This window comes from Podarcis cretensis (assembly GCF_951804945.1).
Source record: "Podarcis cretensis genome assembly, chromosome: 10".
Classification (NCBI taxonomy): Eukaryota; Metazoa; Chordata; class Lepidosauria; order Squamata; family Lacertidae; genus Podarcis; species Podarcis cretensis.
The window spans coordinates 5,258,727-5,281,530 of NC_137179.1; the positions used below are offsets into that span (position 1 = coordinate 5,258,727).

General features: G+C 50.1%; 1 protein-coding gene across 5 annotated transcripts in view; it reads left to right on the forward strand.

Moving 5' to 3' along the window:
* Positions 1-22,804, forward strand: part of NRF1 (nuclear respiratory factor 1) — a 77,416-nt gene that overhangs the window by 41,511 nt on the left and 13,101 nt on the right. For 4 of the 5 annotated variants that reach the window (XM_079992738.1, XM_079992740.1, XM_079992739.1 and 1 more), the window contains 3 exons: positions 210-311; positions 5,012-5,169; positions 9,388-9,512. In XM_079992738.1, coding sequence (XP_079848864.1) covers positions 210-311; positions 5,012-5,169; positions 9,388-9,512 — 385 coding nt within the window. Of the gene's footprint in view, positions 1-209; positions 312-5,011; positions 5,170-9,387; positions 9,513-11,567; positions 12,352-22,804 lie in introns of those variants that run through there. The other variant, XM_079992741.1, reaches the window with a different exon arrangement.

Here is a 22,804-nt window from a genome sequence, read left to right on the forward strand (position 1 = left end):
ATTTTATTTTTTTCCATATAAATACATTTTGAAACCCGCAGCTTGGCTGCAGGGCTTGGGACCAAGCCAGAAATCTGAATGAGCAGGGAGATACGTATTGTGTTTCTTTAAGTTGGACCGTGTGATGCGTATGATCATAGCCTAAGAAGCAGGCTGGCTCAAAAGGCAACCCTTGGTGGCATCTCGCTGACTACCGTTGTGTATTGCAGGTTGGCACAGGAGCTACGGTAGCGACCTTGGCAGATGCCTCCGAATTGCCCACCACCGTTACTGTCGCACAAGTCAACTACTCTGCAGTAACCGACGGAGAGGTGAGTGGCGATGTCCTGGAAATTCACGTGGAAAGTGTTTCCACAAGCTCCCTGAAGCCGCATGGCAGCTAGGCTGCTTTGCCTCGCTCAGGTGTGGGGGACCAGATCAGGTGCTGGGCAGAATCCTGATCTCCCATGCGCCAGCTTTGACAGGTGGGTGGAGCTTCCCAGTTGTCAGTCCCCTGGTGCCATTCGGATATTGATGAGTGATTCAAAGGGACTGGCCCCTCATCTGATAAAGGAAAGGGCTGATTATCAGTTGGTGGTCCAGCTCTTGCAAAGGCACAGGGCTTCGCGGGTGCTGCTGATTGGTGGCCGCTGCGGCTTTTGACGTCAGGTGTTGGGCAGGCGGGCCAGCCTAGCGAGCGAAAGCCACCTGTGAGCCAAATGTGGAGGCCTGCTGGACTGAGTGAGCGGGGCTGAATGAATCTGACTTTCTGAAGTTTAAGGTCATTTTGCTGTGTGCAAAATGGCTGCCATTAGAGCTTGCTTTTTTAAAAGTAATAATAATAATAATAATAATAATAATAATTTTTTATACCCCGCCCTCCCCAGCCAAGGCCGGGCTCAGAGCGGCTTACAAGCAATAATAAAAACAAGATGAATGATTACAACTTAAAAACAAAAATAAAATACAACATTAAAATAATGGAACATTAAAATATTAAAATGTAGCCTCATCGCAGGAGGAGAAGGAAAAGAAAAAAAAAGAGAGGGAGGGAGGGAATCAAATTGGCTCCAATCCAAAGGCCAGGCGGAACAACTCTGTCTTACAGGCCCTGCGGAAAGAAATCAGATCCCGCAGGGCCCTGGTCTCATGAGGTAGAGCGTTCCACCAGGCCGGAGCCAGTGCTGAAAAGGCCCTGGCTCTGGTTGAAGCCAATCTAACTTCCTTAGGGCCAGAGACCACTAGGGTGTTGTTATTTATGGACCTTGAGGCTCTCCGTGGGGCATACCAGGAGAGGCGGTCCCGTAGGTACGAGGGTCCTAGGCCGTGAAGGGCTTTAAAGGTAGAAAAGTGATTGGTACATTTTATAAAACCGTTATTTTTACATTATGTCCGCCTGGATGCGGACCCACAAATAGATGTGCTTTTTGCTGACATGGGGGTTAGGGGGAAGGTGAGGTTATTGGTTTGTTTTTGTTTTTATTACGTATTTTGTGTCTTTTGTCTTGTACTTTTATGTTTTGAACTGCCCTGATAAGATCTAAAGATGAATGGTGGTGGAATAATAATATGAGAACGAATGATTCAGTAGAGCCCTTTTTCCTCTGGGTTCCGATTTTTGCACATAGTCAAAAATTTGCTTTACGTATTTCATGAAGAACTAGCCAGGTGGATCTATCAGCAATATCCATTTCCACAACAGCTAGCAAAAGTGTTTAAAAATTAAAAGAAATACCATCTAAGGTCTTGTTTTCTGTTAACTCTCTTGGTGTTAATCAGTAGACTTCGTTGCGGTGGTTATTGATCATTTTTTCAGTGCCAGCCTTGTACAGAGTATACTCTACCCTGATGGCAAGGAATAATAGTTATGCAGAAATATGGCTCCCTGCCTCCTAGCACATTTGCACAGTGGATGCACTTAAGATTCATTTCAGCTGGGGCAGAATCAGGAGGGTTAAACAGAGGCTTCACATAGGTCCGGGGTAGGCAACCTTTTTCAGCAGGGGGCCGGTCCACTGTCCCTCAGACCTTGTGGGAGGCCGGACTATATTTTGGAAAAAAATAATAATGAACGAATTCCTGTGTCCCACAAATAACCCAGAGATGCATTTTAAATAAAAGCACACATTCTACTCATGTAAAAACACCAGGCAGGCCCCACAAATAACCCAGAGATGCATTTTAAATAAAAGGAAATATTCTAATGTAAAAACATGCTGATTCCCAGACTGTTTGCGGGCCGGATTTAGAAGGCGATTGGGCTGGATCCGGCCCCTGGGCCTTAGTTTGCCTACCCATGACATAGGTGTTCTGGCAGAGGCAAAGCGAGTGACTTTGGGTCTGGAAAGCCCAGGCTGGGGAAGCGAATACTAACTTTCTTGAAAACTTGGGTGTGCGGAGCTGGGAAGAACAGACTCCTCTTGGAGAGAGGGAGAGGCCTGTTCTCTTTCTATTGGACCCAAGTCCAAGTCTCCAGGCCTTTGTGTCAGGATGGAGTGGCGAAGCCCCACGCTTCTCTGGAAAGGGATAGGATTCTCAGGGCAATAGGTGGCAGCACAAAAACAGCTCTTGTTCCCAGAGACGCCGGCATTTGCATTTGAAAGGCCGGCTGGAAACTGGTTGTTTTGTTTTTTGAGATTTCTGTCCCTGAAAATTCCATCCGATGCATCAAAGGGGGTTTCAGGAGACAAGCCCCTCATTGTCTCGGTGAAAGCGGGCACCTTCCACCTTCCCTAATGTACTTGCTTCCTGTTCCGAGCATGTGAAAATACGAAGTCGCTGCCTCCTGCAATTGAGCCTGGCCACAGCCTGTTCCCTGCCACGTCGGCTGAATAGAATAACCAACCAACCGCTAGCTGCCACCTCCTTTCCCCAGTACCATTTATTCTTTGTGAAATACATTTACAATGTAAATACAATACAAATACAGTGGTACCTTGGATGTCAAACTTAATCCGTTCCGGGAGTCTGCTTGACTCCCGAAACCGTTCGAAAACCAAGGCGCAGCTTCCGATTGGCTGCAGGAGCTTCTTGCATGCAAGCGGAAACCGCGTCGGATGTCTGGCTTCCGAAAAACGTTCGCAAACTGGAACACTTCTGGGTTTGCGGCGTTTGGGAGCCAACTCATTCAACAACTAAGCCGTTCGAAAACCAAGATACCACTGTACAGTGGGACCTCTGGTTGCGAATGGGATCCGTTCCGGAGCCCCATTCACAACCTGAGCAGAGCGCAACCCATGTCTGCGCTTGCATGGGTCATGATTTGCTGCTTCTGCGCATGTGCGTGACGTCATTTAGAGCGTCTGCGCATGCGCGAACAGCGAAACCCGGAAGTAACCTGTTCTGTTACTTCCAGGTTGCCGTGGGACGCAACCTGAAAACGCTCAACCCGAGGTATGACTGTACTAACATAATCCAGCAACAGCTGCAGACTCAAGTTTGAGAAACACTGTCTTGGACTCTCCTGCCTGAGGCTCTAGTCATTCCCGTTGCTTGAGATGCCATTGACTTGACTTGGGACTTCTTTGTATGCAAAGTGTGGGCTTTCTCCCTTGACCTGCAGAGTTGCACCTTTGGGTATTGCAGGTAGACAGGCTCCCCAGGAACTGAACCCGGGGCTTTCGGCATGAAAAGCAAATGCTCCACCCCTGAGCCACCGCCCTTCCGAAACAGGCACATAAGAAACTGCCTTACACCCTGTGAAACCCATTGGTCCATCTAGCTCAGGGTTACATACACTGACCGGCAACAGTGGCTCCCTCCTGAGGCTCAGGCAGAGAATCTTCTCAGCCATAGCTGGAGATGTCATTGGCGATCGAGCCAGAGATCTTCTGCTATGAAATGCTCTCCCCATGGAGATGAAAGAGGTGGGGACATTATACCATATGTGGTGGGGGTGTAAGGCGGTAAGACAATTTTGGAACGAGATACAGTGATACCTCGGGTTAAGTACTTAATTCGTTCCAGAGGTCCGTACTTAACCTGAAACTGTTCTTAACCTGAAGACCACTTTAGCTAATGGGGCCTCCTGCTGCTGCCGCACCGCTGGACAAAAGAAGTAATTATAATTTATTGGTTTTCATGTTATTTTGTTAAAGCAACTAGAAAAAAATATGTTGGGAAGATGTCACACAGGTGAAGGGAAGCAGTGGAGAGGAGGGGAGGGTAAAAAGAAAAAAGAAGAAAAAAAGAAAAACCCCTCCCATAGCCCCTCCACGTACCAAAATCTTGGCATTGAGAAATGCACCCAAGCTGGCCCAGAGATGGAAAGAGGCCAAGGTCTCAGTCAGAGAAGAATGGCTGGTTGAGGTGGTGGATTATGCCGAAATGGCAAAAATGACCAGAAGAATTAGAAATCAGGAAGACCAAAAATTTAATAAGGAATGGGGGAAATTTATAATTGACCTTAAAAACCACTGTAAGACAGATAAAATTGTTAGTAGGGTTGGAATAACACTTGTAGTTTAATGGTGGATTTTGGATACAATGGAGATGTAGAAGATTTGGATTACAGTGGTACCTCAGGTTACATACGCTTCAGGTTACATACGCTTCAGGTTACAGACTCTGCTAACCCAGAAATAGTACCCCGGGTTAAGAACTTTGCTTCAGGATGAGAACAGAAATCGTGCTCCGGCAGCACGGCGGCAGAGGGAAGCCCCACTAGCTAAAGCAGTGCTTCAGGTTAAGAACAGTCTCAGGTTAAGTACGGACCTCCAGAATGAATTAAGTACTTAACCCGAGGTACCACTCGGGTTATAAAAGTTTATTATAAAAGTTGCAGGAGGAAATGATTAATAATACGACCCACAAAGAGGAGGGGGGGAAGCACTGGAGATTCTCTGGAATCTTGTTCTTATGTTGTATGTTGGATATGTGATGGTGAAATTCTTATTTGAAAAACCAAATAAATAAATTTAGAGAGAGAGAGAGAGAGAGAGAAAGAAATGCACCCAAGCAGGAATGGTCCCTGGATACTTTCTCAGACGGTGCGAGTTCCATCATGCCTCTCTTGTCTTCTCCGTCCCACCAGGTGGAGCAGAACTGGGCAACGCTACAGGGAGGAGAGATGACAATCCAAACCACCCAGGCTTCAGAAGCCACGCAGGCAGTGGCATCCCTGGCAGAAGCGGCGGTGGCGGCATCGCAAGAGATGCAGCAAGGGGCAACAGTCACCATGGCCCTCAACAGGTATTAAGATACTGTCGACAAACTGGGCACGTGGGGTCTTCATTGATGTTTGGGTGCTGGGCTGGTTTGGTGAAGGCCAATGGCTCCTTGCTACCTAACCTCTCTTTAAAGTAACTTGCAAAAGAAGCAAAGTTATAGCTGGAATTGGCCAAAATGCTCATGAAATCTCACCTTAGGTAGTTTTGCAAAAGGTCAAGTCTCTTTTAGACAACAGTAGAGCTGTTTTTTGGGGGGATGCGGGTGGCGCTGGGGTCTAAACCACAGAGCCTAGGACTTGCCGATCAGAAGGTCGGTGGTTCGAATCCCCGCGACGGGGTGAGCTCAAGTTGCTCTGTCCCTGCTCCTGCCAACCTAGCAGCTGAAAGCACGTCAAAGTGCAAGTAGATAAATAGGTACCGCTCCAGCGGGAAGGTAAACTGCATTTCCGTGCACTGCTCTGGTTCGCCAGAAGCAGCTTAGTCATGCTGGCCACATGACCCGGAAGCTGTACGCCGGCTCCCTTGACCAGTAAAGTGAGATGAGCTCTGCAACCCCAGAGTCGGCCATGACTGGACCTAATGGTCAGGGGTCCCTTTACCTTTATCTTTACCTAGAGCTGTTTTGGGATTCACGAGACTCAGTAAGTCTGCCTTTAAGAAGCCCTCTTTTAGAGAGCTCTGCAATTCTGAAGCACAGTGCAGTGTTTGCTTGCTTCCCTCTGGGAAGGCAGTGCGGCTGGTGACAGAAAACAGCCCAGCTGAGAACAGCGATAAAATACCATCAAAGCATTGCACCGTTTATATTTCCCTCCTCTTTGTTAATAGACCCCCAAGGTGATAGGGCAACTGGCTCTCGTGCTTGCTTGAGAAAACTTAAGGATTGGATGAGAAGGATGGTGGGGTAGCCAAATACCTGCGCCTTCGCTTTTAAAGGGATTTGGTTACGAATTTCCCATTTATTTGCTTATTTATTAAGTGCTCATTTGACTATGCCAGGGACGCAGGTGGCGCTGTGGGTTAAAGCCTCAGCGCTTAGGACTTGCCGATCGAAAGGTCGGCAGTTCGAATCCCTGCGGCGGGGTGCGCTCCCGCTGCTCGGTCCCAGCGCCTGCCAACCTAGCAGTTCGAAAGCACCTCCGGGTGCAAGTAGATAAATAGGGACCGCTTACCAGCGGGAAGGTAAACGGCGTTTCCGTGTGCGGCTCTGGCTCGCCAGAGCAGGGATGTCACACTGGCCACGTGACCCGGAAGTGTCTCCAGACAGCGCTGGCCCCTGGCCTCTTAAGTGAGATGGGCGCACAACCCCAGAGTCTGTCAAGACTGGCCCGTACGGGCAGGGGTACCTTTACCTTTACCTTACATTTGACTATGTTAGCACATCACCAGAGTCAAAATGTCCTTGACAATAGCTAGGTGGCTGCTAGCCACGACAAGAGCGTAGCATGAGGAGCTGAGGGGGTCGCTGCCCCGGGCTCAGTCTTTTGGGGGAACATCAAGGCGCCAAGCCCCACTGTGAGCTGCTGCATCCTTCTCACAGTACCCTGCGGCCAAGGAGGGCGCAACAGGTGTGCTCCCTGACCACTGAGCATCCTGAACAGCACACAGTCTGAATGTTGTCACCTGCGGCGATGGGCCGTGGGGTGCCCTGCCTCTCCACCGACTCCGCAATAACATTCAATATCAGACCTCTGTTGCTTTCGAAGCTGATTCCCTTGCCAACACACACACAAACCAGCTCGGCTTCTAAGCCTCAGATGCGCAGGAGGACTGGCTTGGGGTATCGGCAGGAAAGGCTGCTTTGCTGTGGGGAAATGGTTCTGATGGCAGCGGATTTAATAGCGTCCCCCGAGGGTTTGTTAACAAGCCTCCAAGCGCCTGAACTGACTCGAGCAGTCCTTGTGCGGGAGTGAGGCGATGGCTGGGCCGGGAGCGAACAGGATTGCAGCCGACAGATACGGAAACCAGAGAGAAAAGGCATTGTTCTTTCCTGTTGCAACCTAATAGTCATAGTGGTATTATATGCTACACTCAGAGTGGCTGGGTGCAGAGGTTCAAATAATAAAGTTTTTATTACATTCATACCTTGGTTTTCGAACAGCTTAGTTTTTGAACATTTTGGCTCCCAAACACCGCAAACCCGGACGCAGCTGTTCCGGTTTGCGAACTATTTTTGGAAGCCGAACGTCCGACGGGACTTCCGATTGGCTGCAGGAACTTCCTGCAGCCAGTCAGAAGCTGCGCTTTGGTTTCCGAACATTTTGGAAGCTGAACGGACTTTGGAATGGATTCTGTTTGACTTCCAAGCTACGACTGTGCTATATTTATTTATACCCTGCTTTTTCCCCCTGACAGGGACTCAAGACGGCTTACAAATAAAATATGAACTGCTATAAACATGAGGGCAAAACATTACAAAACAAGAAAATATTAATAGAATTGTATATGTATGCATATAATTCTGCTAACGTTTGCTTGTTTTTTGTTGATTCCACCCCCAAGGCCTGTTGGAAGGAGAAGGGCTTCCCCTGCTGGCAGAAGGACAACAGGGAGGGAGCCAATCTGGCTTCTCCAGGGAGGGAGTTCCAAAGTCTGGGAGCAGCCACAGAAAAGCCCCGCTTCTGTGTCCCCACCACGTTCGCCTGTGAAGGCGGTGGGACCAAGAGAAGCCCACTCTTCAAAGAAGAGTACACATAATACCCATTCCCCATTTGCAAGAGACCAATATCTCTGTGTGGCAGCTCCTGCACTGTGGAACTCCCTGCCTATTGATAGCACGCAGGCACCTTCACTCTGCTCTTTTCTGTGTCCGCTAAAAACATTTTAGTTCAGACCAGCCTACCCAGACATACAGGGGACGTGGGTGGCGCTGTGGGTTAAACCACAGAGCCTAGGACTTGCCGATCAGAAGGTTGGCAGTTCAAATCCCCGCAACGGGATCCCCTGCTCAGTCCCTGCTCCTGCCAACCTAGCAGTTCAAAAGCACGTTAAAGTGCAAGTAGATAAATAGGTACCACTCTGGCGGAAAGGTAAACGGCATTTCCATGCGCTGCTCTGGTTCTCCAGAAGTGGCTTAGTCATGCTGGCCACATGACCCGGAAGCTGTATGCCAGCTCCCTCGGCCAATAAAGCAAGATGAGCGCCACAACCCCAGAGTTGGTCACAACTGGACCTAATGGTCAGGGATCCCTTTACCTTTACCTTTACCCAGACACACAGTCCAACCTCGGCTTACGTTACCCTCGGGTAACGTAAACTTCGGGTTGCGAAAGCGTCAAACCCGGAACGGGTTTTGCCGCATGCGCAGAAGCACTGTATTGTGCCGCGCACATGTGCAGAAGCGGCACCTCCAATTGCAGAAACCGCAGGCTCTGGAACAGATCCTGTCCGCAACCGAAAGTACCGCTGTATTGAGTACGGATGTATGTTTTGAGCTGCTTTTAGCTTACTGTCGATTTTATGTTTCGAATGATTTGCACAGTTGCTCTTACAGATTTGTTTTTAACTGATGGTTGTATTGTTTTATTCTCTTTGTAAACTGCTTTGAAGGACGCAGGTGTCGCTGTGGGTTAAAGCCTCAGCGCCTAGGGCTTGCCGATCGAAAGGTCGGCGGTTCGAATCCCTGCGGCGGGGTGCGCTCCCGCTGCTCGGTCCCAGCGCCTGCCAACCTAGCAGTTCGAAAGCACCTCCGGGTGCAAGTAGATAAATAGGGACCGCTTACCAGCGGGAAGGTAAACGGCGTTTCCGTGTGCGGCTCTGGCTCGCCAGAGCAGCGATGTCACGCTGGCCACGTGACCCGGAAGTGTCTCCGGACAGCGCTGGCCCCTGGCCTCTTAAGTGAGATGGGCGCACAACCCCAGAGTCTGTCAAGACTGGCCCGTACGGGCAGGGGTACCTTTACCTTTAAACTGCTTTGAAGGATTTTTTTTTTGACAGCTAGGCAGGGTATTAGATTTTATGAAACAAACAAAGAAGGACGATGCTTTGGTGGGGATATTCTGTGGCTCCTGACTTCTGCAAGGCTTTTGTGAACACAGACATGTTCCCCATCATCTCTCCAACTTTGCCTGTTACCTTGAGTAAGGAATACTTATTTTTTTCAACTTCCCAGGGCTAGAGGTTGAGCTTGGGACGCCTGTCCATGCCCACCACATGTTTCATTGCTCTCTCTCTCTCTCTCTCTCTCTCTCTCTCTCTCTCTCTCTCTCTCGTTTTGGTAACCTCTCCTCTCCTTGCCTTGCAGTGAAGCAGCTGCCCACGCCGTCGCCACGCTTGCAGAAGCCACCCTCCAAGGTGGAGGCCAGATTGTCTTGTCCGGTGAAACTGCAGCAGCCGTCGGCGCGCTCACCGGGGTTCAAGATGCGAACGGTAGGCTGATGCAGATATGCAATTGCGTTTCTTCCTGATTCCTTCGTGAACTCGCTCAGACTGATGTATGGGGTTGCAAAGTCTCACTGGGCCCAAAGAAGGCGGTTCCCAGCAGTAAAATCTACCCGCTTTGTCGTTTTCTCGCCTCAAAAGGAGTAGCTGCCTGAGTTGTTGGGCCCTCAGAATGCAGGAAAGTTTGCAGAACTTCACTTCTCCATTTTATAGGCCCCTCTGCTTCCTTCCCGCCCCCCCTACATTTTGCATCAACTGAGAATGTGGCTGCAGGACATGGGTGGAGCCACTCAACTCAGGTCTTTGCACACAGAGGTCCCAGATTCAGTTCCACAGCTTCACTGGGGAAAAAAGGTCAGGTTAGCAGGTGACAGGAAAGACCTCTGCACAAGGTCTCTGCACTGAGGTCCAAGTCCGAGGGCCTCCTAGGGGTTCCCTCCCTGCGAGAAGTGAAGTTACAGGGAACCAGGCAGAGGGCCTTCTCGGTAGTGGCACCTGCCCTGCGGAATACCCTCCCATCAGATGTCAAGGAAATAAACAACTATGTGACTTTTAGAAGACATCTGAAGGCAGCCCCATATAGGGAAGTTTATAAAGTTTGATGTTTTATTATGTTTTTATATGTGTTGGTAGCTGCCCAGTGGCTGGGGAAACCAGTCAGATAGACAGTGTATAAGTTGTTTTTTATTATTATTATTATTATTATTATTATTATTATTACAGTGGTACCTCTAGATGCGAACAGGATCCGTTCCGGAGCCCCGTTCGCATCTAGAAGCAAACATAACTAGCGACGGCACGTCTGTGCACGCACATGTCGCTTTTCGCCGCTGCTGCGCATGCGCGTGACGTCATTTTGAGCGTCTGCGCATGCGCAAGCGGCGAAACCCGGAAGTAATGCGCTCCGTTACTTCTGGGTTTCCGCGGAGTGCAACTCGAATGCGCTCATCCCGAAGCACATTCAACCCGAGGTATGACTGTATTATTATTATTATTATTATTATTATTATTATTATTATGAGGTATTATCAGACCTCAGGGGCACAGCCCAGCCAGGCAAAAACCCTCTAGGAAGTGTGGAAATCAGGGCTGGCAAGTTAGGGCCTAGGAAGAGAGAGCATGCCTGGGCCAACAGTCTGCTTCAGTGTAAGGCGGTTTCGTACGGTTCCCTGTGTGGCGTAGACCTGAGCATCCCTCACGCTGTTTACTCCGTTGGGTTTCCCGCTCCGGCCTCAGAGCCGGTAACCAAGCATAGAAATGTACGCGGTCTCTCTGCTTGCTTAATTGCTGCTTTTCTGCTCCCAAGAGCCCAGGCACCTTGGAGCTGGTAAACAAGTCACTTGCGACACGTTCAGCACAGCGTTCCAAAACCTTCTTCCTTCCTTCAGCAGGGCAAACAGTTCTGAGGCTGCTTGGCTGCTTGAGCCCTGCCCAAAGAAGACTTTCTTGGCAACTGGGTCTTGCAAAGTGGGACTCTGGCAGGCCTGCAGAACCACAGAGCGTTCTAGCAAGACTGTTCTGCTTTCTGCCCGGGGGTGCAGGTGTTCCAAGCCCATCTAATGGGTTCCTATGCAAAGAGGATTTTGCAGCCATTGAGAGCCTCATCCGCAGGAGCTGGGGCTGCTGATAACCAGCACTTCGAATTTCACCCTGCAGCAAATTGCGATTCAGTGCTCCAAGCCGCGGCAGTAATGGTTCTGAATTCTAGCTGCTGAAAAGCACCAGAGGGAAGAGTTTCTCTCATGCTTAAATCTTGCTTGCAGGCATCTGCTTGGCTATTGCAAGAAGAGGATGCACAGTGCGTAGGCCATTGGCCTCATTCAGTGGGCTCTCTTTATGTTCTTACCTAACGGCTAGAGGGCTGGTGGTTGCTTGTTCTTTCGGACCCAATTTGTGCCTGAAGCTGCTCTGACCTTGGTCTGTGCTCAGAATCACTGTAGAGTTGGAAGGGACCCTGAGGGTCATCTAGTCCAACCCCCCCTGCAACGCAGGCATTATTAAGTTATTGTAGTGCCTAAATCCCCACTGCCTTACATCTTGCAGCTCCTGTTGCCCCAGAGGAAGTGGGGAGCGAAGCCCCTGCTGACCCCGTGAGCCTCACTTGGGGCGTCCCCATGGCACACTCCTACATCATCTGGCCCGCAGGAAACGGCATGGAAAGGACCTTGGCATCCCTTTTAAGCTAAGGATTGAGACGGGTTGGACAGAGCTGCCGGTCCCAGTCCCCCTCCGAGCCCTTCTGCCTCGCTCACCCGTTCAGAAATGAAATGGTTTCTTTTCCAAGAGGGTTGGCACACTGGTCAGATATTGCCAGCTCGAAGAAGGCCTGTGATTTGACCTTGGTCAAATACTGTCACGTATTCTGAGAATGCCAACTTATTGGTGGCAGCTCACGGGTTTCCCCCAAGTTTTGTGATGATGCCCATATCTTTGCAATGGCAGGTATAGGGCCTCCGCCCCACATCCTTGCAGCAGTCAGGAGCAGATTCATATGAAAGCTTCTCTTTCTGGTCACCAGCTAGAACGGCCAGTGGCTCTTGACAGGGGGGCCAGCCATCTTCAGACGCAAACGGCCACCCCCTGACTCCCATTTTGCTTGCTGCAGGGAACGCAGGCCGCTTTCCCCTTTCCCACGTGCATCTGCCTCACATCGGCCTGGAAATACCTTTCAGCTTTCAAAACGTCAATTGCATTGTTTCGCAGTAACGGTTAACGGCTTTGGGGTTCCTTTTTTTTGTAATTAGTGTGAGCATCAAAATCTGTAGATGATGAAAGTACCCTCTCTTTTTTTGTTGCTGTTGTTGTAATAAAGTGAATGCTTGAAAAATATTTGACCATTATTTGACCAACGTTTGAACAAGCCAGGTGACCAAGTCTTTCAAATTCTTCACATACCCAGCTCTTGACATTCATGATAAAGGGGGTTGCATTGCTGGCATTCTGCCCTGCCCCCCTTCCATCCCCATGCCATTTCTTCTCCCCTAAGTAAAGGTAAAGGGACCCCTGACCGTTAGGTCCAGTCATGGCCGACTCTGGGGTTGCAGCGCTCATCTCGCTTTACTGGCCGAGGGAGCCAGCGTACAGCTTCCGGGTCATGTGGCCAGCATGACTAAGCCGCTTCTGGCGAACCAGAGCAGTGCACGGAAACGCCGATTACCTTCCCGCCAGAGTGGTACCTATTTATCTACTTCTGCTTTGAGGTGCTTTCGAACTGCTAGGTTGGCAGGAGCTGGGACCGAGCAACGGGAGCTCACCCCGTCGCAGGGATTCGAACCGCCGACCTTCTGATCGGCAAGTCCTAGGCTCTGTGGTTTAACCCACAGCGCCACCCACGTCCCTTCTTCTCTCCTACCATTGCTCTAATTTTGGGTGGCATTAAGAGTTTGGTGCCTCTGACTAAGCTAGGCTGGGAGCTGGGGAGCCCTTGGGAGAATTGGGCCATGTAGTGTTCTTACCTGAAGTATACCGAGTATACCTGAAGGAGCATCTCCACCCCCATCGTTCTGCCCGGACACTGAGGTCCAGCTCTGAGGCCCTTCTGGCGGTTCCCAAAGCTACAGAGATCCGGGCAGAGGGCCTTCTCGGTGGTGGCACCCACCCTGTGGAACGCCCTCCCACCAGATGTCAAAGAGATAAACAACTACATGACATTTAGAAGACATCTGAAGGCAGCCCTGTTCAGGGAAGTTTTTAATGCGTGACATTTTAACGTATTTTTCATCTTTGTCTGAAGCCGCCCACAGTGGCTGGGGAAACCCAGCCAGATGGGTGGGGTACAAATAATAAATTAGAATTACATAACTGGCAGATTGCTTTCCCTTCGCCGGTGAGCAGGCAGAACTAGGAGACTCTTTGCAATCGCACGGAGCGCAAATGCTCAGCATCCCGGCTCGTGCTTGGATGTTTTTTTGCATTTTGCCTTCTGGGCAGACCAGTCCTCTCCCACCTGACACCCAGGAAAGGATCTGCCCGGTTACACGGTCGTCTGCTCCCCGGCGTAGCCAATCAGGGAGGCTTCATTAGCGCAGAACTCGGTCGACGTAGAAGATTAAGGGGGCAGCTATCTGATTGGTCACGAATAGCTGAGGGAGGGGAAGGAGGGCGAAGAGCCTTAGCGAGCGGTGGAATTAACCAGCCAATTCATTCTGCCCTAGATTTGATGCGAACGAATGGGCTCGTTCATCATCCTATTACGTATGCCTCCTCTGGCCTGTCCTTCGCTTCTTAGCAAGAGCTTTGCCAAAGTTCAGTAATCCTGACGTCCTTTCCTGCAAGGAAATAGCCGTATCTGTTACCCGTATCGCCGCTGGTTAGTGGAGGCCGGCCGAGAACCCCTCTCTGACCATAAAGTCAGTGGGTGGCAGAAGGGATGTTCTTCAAGGGTCAGAAAGCTGTATCTCTGCTTCCAGGGTTCGTGGTACAGCGGTCTCTCCTTGCTGGAACCTTTTGGACACCAAATTTAACTGATAAGAGGACTTTTCTCCTCCTAGCCCTTCTCCCGTTAACTCCAGTCGATGGAGATCGGCTGCGGTTATTCAGCGGAGAAGAGGAGCGCACCTTCTTCACTACCTCACGTGTCCCTAGCCTTAGCTAGTACGTTTCCGAGCACAATTCAAAGTGTTGGTGCTGACCTTTAAAGCCCTAAACGGCCCCGGTCCTGTATACCTGAAGGAGCTTCTCCACCCCCCATCGTTCATCCTGGACACTGAGGTCCAGCTCCGAGTGCCTTCTGGCGGTTCCCCCTTTGCGAGAAGTGAGGTTGCAGGGAACCAGACAGAGGGCCTTCTTGGTAGTGGCGCCTGCCCTGTGGAACACCCTCCCTTCAGATGTGAAGGAAATAAGCAGCTATCCTATCTTTACAAGACATCTGAAGGCAGCCCTGCTTAGGGAAGTTTTTAATATTTAACGCTGTACTGTTTTTAACACTTGATTGGAAGCTGCCCAGAGTGGCTGGGGAAACTCAGCCAGATGGGCGGGGTATAAATAATAAATTATTATTATTATTATTATATTATTAGCTCTGACACTGAAGTCATGTTTTGGGGTGAATCTGAGCATGCTGTTTGCAGAGGGGCAGGGGCTCCCATGAGTACAAGTTCGGTGGCAAATTCATAGCGGAGGGGGCTCTCCGTGGCTACTGGTCACAGTGGCTGTGGTCTGCCTGCAAACTGGGAGGCTGCCTGCTTCTGAATACAAGTTGCTAGAAGCCACAGGAGGAGGGATCTTTCTGTGCTCGGATCTTGTGCTCGGATCCTTCTTGCAGGGCATCCAGTTGACCAGTGTGAAAACAGGATGCTGGACTTAAGTGGGCCATTGGCCTGACCCAGCCGGCTCCTCTTGTGTCCTTACATGCCTACTCAATCCAAATTCTGCACCAATAAAGGATGGTTTCTGCAACCGGCGTCGTGGATTAGGTACATTGGCAGAACGTGCGCAATTCGTCTTCTGTTTCCTGATCTCCAATTCTAGATCTGCTAGTTGCGGGTCAGGAGCTTTGCTGCTCACCGAAGCTACGGAAATCCCATTCAGCCCTCTTCCTGCCCTGCTGAGATGCCAGCAGCAGGGACACAGCAATAAGGACTAAAGACTTGATTCATTAAATAATGAAAAAGACATTTCTCAGAGAGCTGAATTCTGCAAACTGGGTGCTTTATTTGTGGAACTGCAGGTGCAATCCTGACTGTTCCAGAATGTCACTTCGTCTCAGTGATCTATCAAACACCGAGCTCAGGAGGTCACGTGACCATCTCTTCCCCCCTCTCTCAATATGACTGGTGGCTTTTGGGATCCCCTGGGAAGATTAACTGTGGTGTGTTTGGTGTGGGGAGGCCTCCAGCCCTGAGGTCAATGCTGCCCACTGCAAATCCAAGCCCAGCACTTGGTGTGCTTGTGCTGGTCATCCTAGACTGCTCCTGGACATTAACGCTTGCCAGTAGGGACTGGGCATGCGCTTCTTACTTCTGCCACCGGGCCCCAGCACAGGCATTGCAGCACTCAGCCAGGACACAGCGGGACTGAAGCCAGGCTGCTGTCTAGTCAGGGCCTGACGTGTGCCCGCCTGTCTACCAGCTGGGACTGAGAGAGCGTGATGGCAAACTCTGCCCCGTGGCGCTGACTACATCCTTCTGATCTGGCTCAGTGGGCCTGGAGCCTTGCAGGTGGAGGCCATTCCAGCCTAGTTTCCTGCTCCCTCGGTGACCAGCCAGATGCCACAACAGACCCCGTGGCATCCCTCTCCCCATTGAGAGACATCCTGTCTCTGCTGGTGGGTGGCATCTCTGGGCATGAGCAGGACTCTGCCTCGCTTGGCTTTGCATTCCCCACCTGCAATTTGGGAAGGGTACAGTGGACGCTCAGGTTGCGAATGTGATCCATGCGGGGTACACGTTCACAACCCGCAGTATTTGCAACCCACGTCTGCTCATGCGCGGGTTGCGATTCGGCACTTCTGCCCATGCACAAAGCACGATTTAGCGCTTCTGTGCATGCGTGACTGCCGAAATCCGGAAGTACAGTGATACCTCTGGATGCGAACAGGATCCGTTCCGGAGCCCCTTTCGCATCCAGAAGCAAATGCAACCCGCGTCTGCGTAGGTCGCGATTCGTCGCTTCTGCGCATGCGCATGACATCATTTTGACCATCTGCACATGCGCGAGCGGCAAAACCCAGAAGTAACGCACTCCGTTACTTCCAGGTCACCGCAGCGCGCAACCCGAAAATACTTATCCCAAAGCTACTTCAACATGAAGTATGACTGTAACCCGAAAAAACGCAACCTGAAAGCGGCTGTATCCCTGTCGCATACAGAGAGGGATATATTGGCCTTCTAAAGCATTACATAAATGAGGCGTGCCAGCACGCTACTCCCTTTGCCTTGCGGCTCTTAGAGAAGCTTGCGGCACCCCCTTTTCTCCGCCCCCCGCCCCCCGCTCTGCAGCTCCTTCCTTCTCTGCTGGGAGCCCTGACATCCTCTCCCATTAATGGGGCCGATCAGTTGCTCCCTCCAGCTGTCACAGGCGATGGCATCTATTTTTATTTGTGTGTGTGTATGTGTGTGTGTGTGTGTGTCTTCCCTTTAAAGCGCAGGAGCGTTTTACCTTCCACGTGGCCTGAATTAGGGGAAATGGACAGGAGGGACCGGGCCTGTTTAAAAATTAAAGCTGATTACAAGGCATTAACGTTGCATTTAAAGGAATAGATGGCCGTCCTCGGGTGCTCACCGCCCGCTGCAATATGTTCCCTCCTGCTCTGCGCCAAGGAATAGCAGCCTGCGCTGTTGACGGGAGGAGAAGCTGGCAGCCATTTTGGGCCTCAGCAAGCGGGAGACCTCAGAAAGCGTTTCGGAGGTTTTTTGGGCCGCTGTCCCTGCAGAGTTGAAAATCTGGTCCTCTCTCAGCAGCTAGAGGGGCTTTCTTTTCAGGCTGAGCGTACGAAGCTGCTTCAAGTCAGATCATCGGGTCCTTCTTCCTGCAGTGCATGATTAAAACTGTGAAACTCACTGCCGCAGGGGCCAGGGATGAGAGAAATTCATGGAGGAAAAGGGCTATCAATGGCTGCTAGCCAGGTTGGCTGTGCCTCCGCGGTCGGAGGCAGCGATGCTTCAATCTAAACCCCAGTTTCTGGAAACTGCAGGAACAGAGAGTGATGCTTTTGTGCTTGAACCCTGCATGCAAGTTTCCCAGGGCCACTCTGGGAACAGGATTCTGGACAAGATGGGACACGGGCCTGATCCAGCAAGCTCGTCTTAACATTCCTTGCACTTTCTGGAGATTCTCTGCATCTTAAAAGGGGTGGTGGGTAGCCCTTTCCTAGCAGGGCAGGGAAGGTTGGTCACTCATGCTCCCAGCTGGTAGGAGAATGGCAGTACAGTGGACGCTCGGGTTGCGAACATGATCCGTGTGGGATGTATGTTCACAAGCCGCAGCATTCGCAACCTGCGTCTGTGCATGCACGGGTTGCGATTCGGTGCTTCTGCGCATGCGCGACCACTGAAACCTGGAAGTAACCCGGTCCAGTACTTCTGGGTTTCAGCAGTCCGTAACCCAAAGAACACAACCTGAAGCTGCTGTGATGATAATGATAATAATAATAATAATAATAATAATAATAATAATAATAAATTTATTTATACCCCGCCCATCTGGCTGGGTTTCCCCAGCCACACTGGGCGGCTTCCAGCAAAACACTAAAATACAATAACCTATTAAACATTCCTTCCAGTAGCACCTTAAAGACCAACTAAGTCAGTTCTTGGTATGAGCTTTCGTGTGCATGCACACTTCTTCAGATACACATGCACACGAAAGCTCATACCAAGAACTGACTTAGTTGGTCTTTAAGGTGCTACTGGAAGGAATTTTTTTGTTTTGACTATGGCAGACCAACACGGCTACCTATCTGTAACTGGAACTATTAAACATTAAAAGCTTCCCTAAAGAGGGCTGCCTTCAGATGTCTTCTAAAAGTCTGGTAGTTGTTTTTCTCTTTGACATCTGGTGGGAGGGCGTTCCACAGGGCGGGTGCCACCACCAAGAAGGCCCTCCGCCTGGTTCCCCGTAACTTGGCTTCTTGCAGTGAGGGAACCGCCAGAAGGCCCTCGGACCTCAGTGTCCGGGCTGGACGATGGGGGTGGGGACGCTTCTTCAGGTATACTGGAACAAGGCTGTTTAGGGATTTAAAGGTCAGCACCAACACTTTGAATTGTGTTGTGACTGTATCAGGAACTCAGGCTGGGAGGGGATGCTTTTGCCCCAGGGAACCGGCCTTGACTGCCCCCTGCATTCTGTGACTTGGTTTCAGCCGCTGCTGCCACCACTCAGGACATTTTAGGTGACTCATTTATAATGCATCAGCAGAGGAGAGGCGATAATCGCAGCCATTTCTGCTGAGAGGGGAAGCGTTGGAGATCAGGGAGAGACGTTCATCTTCCCTCCATGGGCAGTGGTTGTCCAAGGAGCCTGGCCACTGGCACGTGGGCTAAAGCTGCAGCTTTTGAGTTGATTGATTGGTTAATCAACTCAAACCCTTCTGTGCTGTGCCAGCCTGAGCTTCAGAAGTCAGTCCCACGAAGTTCAGTGTTACTTAACTCCCCCTGTTCGCGAGTTTAATATTATAGACCAAAACGATGCTCCCCCACTCCAGTTAGCAATAGGCAGAAGAGAGAATTTTCCTGCTCCGCTTCTCACACGAGAGCGGGGATGGAAGAGGATTAGAATGACCCAATTTGCACCTTCCAGACTAATTCAGAGATCTGAATGCAATTGTGCGCCTCTGAGTTTTCTGCTATGGTGCTCAGTTCGAAAAATTTACTGGTTGGCATTAAAAAACACCACATGTATTAAAATAAAGTACATTTTGAAATTTGTACATTGCATACGTTGGGATAAAATACATACATCACACACACAGTGATAAAATATACATTTAAATACAGAGGATTTTTTTAAAAAAATGTTCAGAGATTATTGTGGAAATGGGATCGAACAGAGCCCTGCAGAATTTGCCCTGTACTGGATTCATCCATTCCTACACAAGGGGGAATATGTCTTCTGAGATGGCCCCCACTATGCATAAAAATCTATGTGCCCTTTCTTTCTTCAGAAGTGCAGATGATGCAAATATAAAATAATAATAATTTATTATTTTTACCCCGCCCACCTGACTGGGTTGCCCCAGCCACTCTGGGCAGCTCATATAAAACTCACATAGTGGATTGATTTTAACATTTCATTGGTCAATCGTAACATTGCTGTTTTCATATTGCCTCTCCTGTTCGCTATTTTCCTCCCCACTACAATAATTAGACTGGAGAAGGACTGAGGAATTTGTAAGCGTGCTTCTGTTGAAATTCTCACTGCCCAGATAGACTAGCTGTTCTGTGGGGGAAACCTGCAAACTTTGCTGCCATTTAATGCCTTCGCCACTATCCCCAGTCGTTTTTCAATGTGCTGTGCTTTGTTAGGCTGCAGGCCAGTGGGAAATTGCAAGGGTGGCCCACTTCCTGCCTGTCCCCCTATTCTCACTGAGCCTCTGAGAATGTTGATTCCTGGCTTTTCATCTCCCTGCTTAAAAACAGGCTTTATTACAAATGAAAATGAAAAAGTGTTACGTCTTTTTAGTAACTGCTCATACAACGTGCAGAGGGACCACAGAGCCTAGGACTTGCTGATCAGAAGGTCAGCAGTTCGAATCCCTGTGATGGGTTGAGCTCCCGTTGCTCGGTCCCTGCTCCTGCCAACCTAGCAGTTCGAAAGCACGTCAAAGTGCAAGTAGATAAATAGGTACCGCTCTGGCGGGAAGGTAAACGGCGTTTCCATGCGCTGCTCTGAGTCCTGCTGGCCACATGACCCGGAAGCTGTACGCCGGCTCCCTCAGCCAATAAAGTGAGATGAGCGCCGCAACCCCAGAGTCATCCGTGACTGAATCTAATGGTCAGACGTCCCTTTACCTTTACCTAATACAACGTGCAGTCATAGATGAGTTGTGATTTAGTTGTGATTCCTACTTTGCAAGGGGTTGGACTAGATGGCCGCTGGGGTCCCTTCCAACCCTGCAATTCTGTGATTCTGTACTTGCCAGTTCTAAGATGCAACTGTCTCTAATCTAGTTGTGGTGTTGCTTAGCGCTGCCTTGGCCTTCCCTGCCCAAGCCCCTATTCTGAACAGGATTCGAGAGAAACCCAACACAGATAAAGGAAAGCGATAAAGGCCATGTATAGGTAAAGCTCTGGTTTTCCCAGTAGTGATATATGGAAGTGAGAGATGGACCATAAAAAAGGCTGATCGCCAGAGAAGTGATGCTTTTGAATTCTGGTGCTGGAGGATTCTGGATGCTATACTCCTATTGATGCAGCAATTCTGGGCTGCATCAAGAGGAGTATAGCATCTAGATCAAGGGAAGTAATAGTGCCACTGTATTCTGCTCTGGTCAGACCTCACCTGGAGTACTGTGTCCAGTTCTGGGCACCACAGTTCAAGAAGGACACGGACAAACTGGAACATGTCCAGAGGAGGGCAACCAGAATGGTCAAAGGCCTGGAAACGATGCCTTATGAGGAACGGCTAAGGGAGCTGGGCATGTTTAGCCTGTAGAAGAGGAGGTTAAGGGGTGATATGACAGCCATGTTCAAATATATAAAAGGATGTCACATAGAGGAGGGAGAAAGGTTGTTTTCTGCTGCTCCAGAGAAGCGGACACGGAGCAGTGGTTCCAAACTACAAGAAATAAGATTCCACCTAAACATTAGGAAGAACTTCCTGACAGTAAGAGCTGTTCGACAGTGGAATTTGCTGCCAAGGAGTGTGGTGGAGTCTCCTTCTTTGGAGGTCTTTAAGCAGAGGCTTGACAACCATATGTCAGGAGTGCTCTGATGGTGTTTCCTGCTTGGCAGGGGGTTGGACTCTATGGCCCTTGTGGTCTCTTCCAACTCTATGATTCTAGGAGACTCTTGAGAGTCCCATGGACTGCAAGAAGATCAAACCTCTCCATTCTGAAGGAAATCAGCCCTGAGTGCTCACTGGAAGGACAGATCCTGAAGCTGAGGCTCCAAGACTTTGGCCACCTCATGAGAAGAGAAGATTCCCTGGAAAAGACCCTGATGTTGGGAAAGATGGAGGGCACAAGGAGAAGGGGACGACAGAGGACGAGATGGTGGGACAGTGTTCTCGAAGCTACCAGCATGAATTTGACCAAACTGCGGGAGGCAGTGGAAGACAGGAGTGCCTGGCGTGCTCTGGTCCAGGGGGTCACGAAGAGGTGGACACGACTAAACAACAGCAGCATTACTTGCACTGGTGTGCTTTTGAACTGCAGGAGCTGGGACAGAGACCAGGACCTAAGAGACCAAGATCCAAACCCCTACTCAGCCGTGAAGCTCACTGGGTGATTCTGGGGACCAGCCACTGCCTCTCAGCCTAACCTACCTCACAGGGTTGTTGTGGGGATTGAATGAAAAGAGAGAAAACCATGAGCTCCTTGGGGAAAAAGTGGGATATCATCAACGCAATGCAATAAAATAATAACAAGAATTGGCTCCTGCGCATCTGGGGCAGGTGTTTGGGGCCAGAATGCAAAGCTTCTAGGCCATGCACCAGAAATGCCTGCGTCTTGCACCCGTGCATAATCTCCTTTCTCCATGAATACCAGCGCCACTTTCCTCATGTCTCTTGGGTGCAACTCAGGAGGCAAATGGGGCAGAGAAGGAGGCTGGTGAAGTTTGCCAGCATTTGCTTTAGCCTCTGATTGGATGGGTGGCTGAGGACATGGATGTGCTGGCGTTTCTCTGGCGTGCGGTGCCAGGAACTGAGCAGCAGCTCTGTAGCCCTTCTGGCTGCAAATCCTGCCCCCTGATGCACTGGGGAGGGCAGTGCTTTGCCTGCCTGCCTGCCTTTTTCTCCTCTCCCTCTCCAGCCCCACATCTCCCAGCAGTGACCTTCTCAGTCCCGGGGACAGCTTGGCTTTGCTGGGAAGCGGATCATGTGACTGCAGTAATCCGTAGCCGGTAAACAGCTGCGCGGGGAGCTTGCAGGAAGAATCGGCCTCTTTCCACCCCACGGACACACGCAAACGCACGCTCCCCTTGCCCTGCAGTTTCTGAAATGAGAACAAGAGGCCATGGGGCAGCCACCGTTGTGTGGAGGTCACTGTATCTCTCTGAGGTTGTCCTACCGGACCTAAACCAACCCCTGTGTTGCAAAAGAGAACATCAACAATGTTTAGGCAACACGATGGCCATATGCATAGGTAATAGACAGTCTTTATAGAATTCCTTCAAACAATAACAAGTTCAAAATGAAATCTTTAGTCTCAAAGTCTCTGAAAGTCTTTGAATGAATCAAGGTACCAATGAAAGATAAGCCGTGAAGCTTTGTGTATTCAGCAAATATAATGTCCAATACTGAACAGAGATTCCGAATATTGACTGCTGTTTCGTAGATCTTCGTCAGCGTGGTGGGAGAATAATATAGTCATTATTACATGAGCACTGCTCTACAGCATTTGATATTTTCATTCACATATATTCATTCAAAATAAGATGGGTTTATGAAACAATTCTGGGACGTGGGTGGCACTGTGGGTTAAACCACAGAGCCTAGGGCTTGCCGATCAGAAGGTCGGTGGTTCGAATCCCCGTGACGGGGTGAGCTCCCGTTGCTCAGTCCCTGCTCCTGCCAACCTAGCAGTTCAAAAGCACGCCAGTACAAGTAGATAAATAGGTACCGCTCCGGCAGGAAGGTAAACGGTGTTTCCGTGTGCTGCTCTGGTTCGCCAGAAGCGGCTT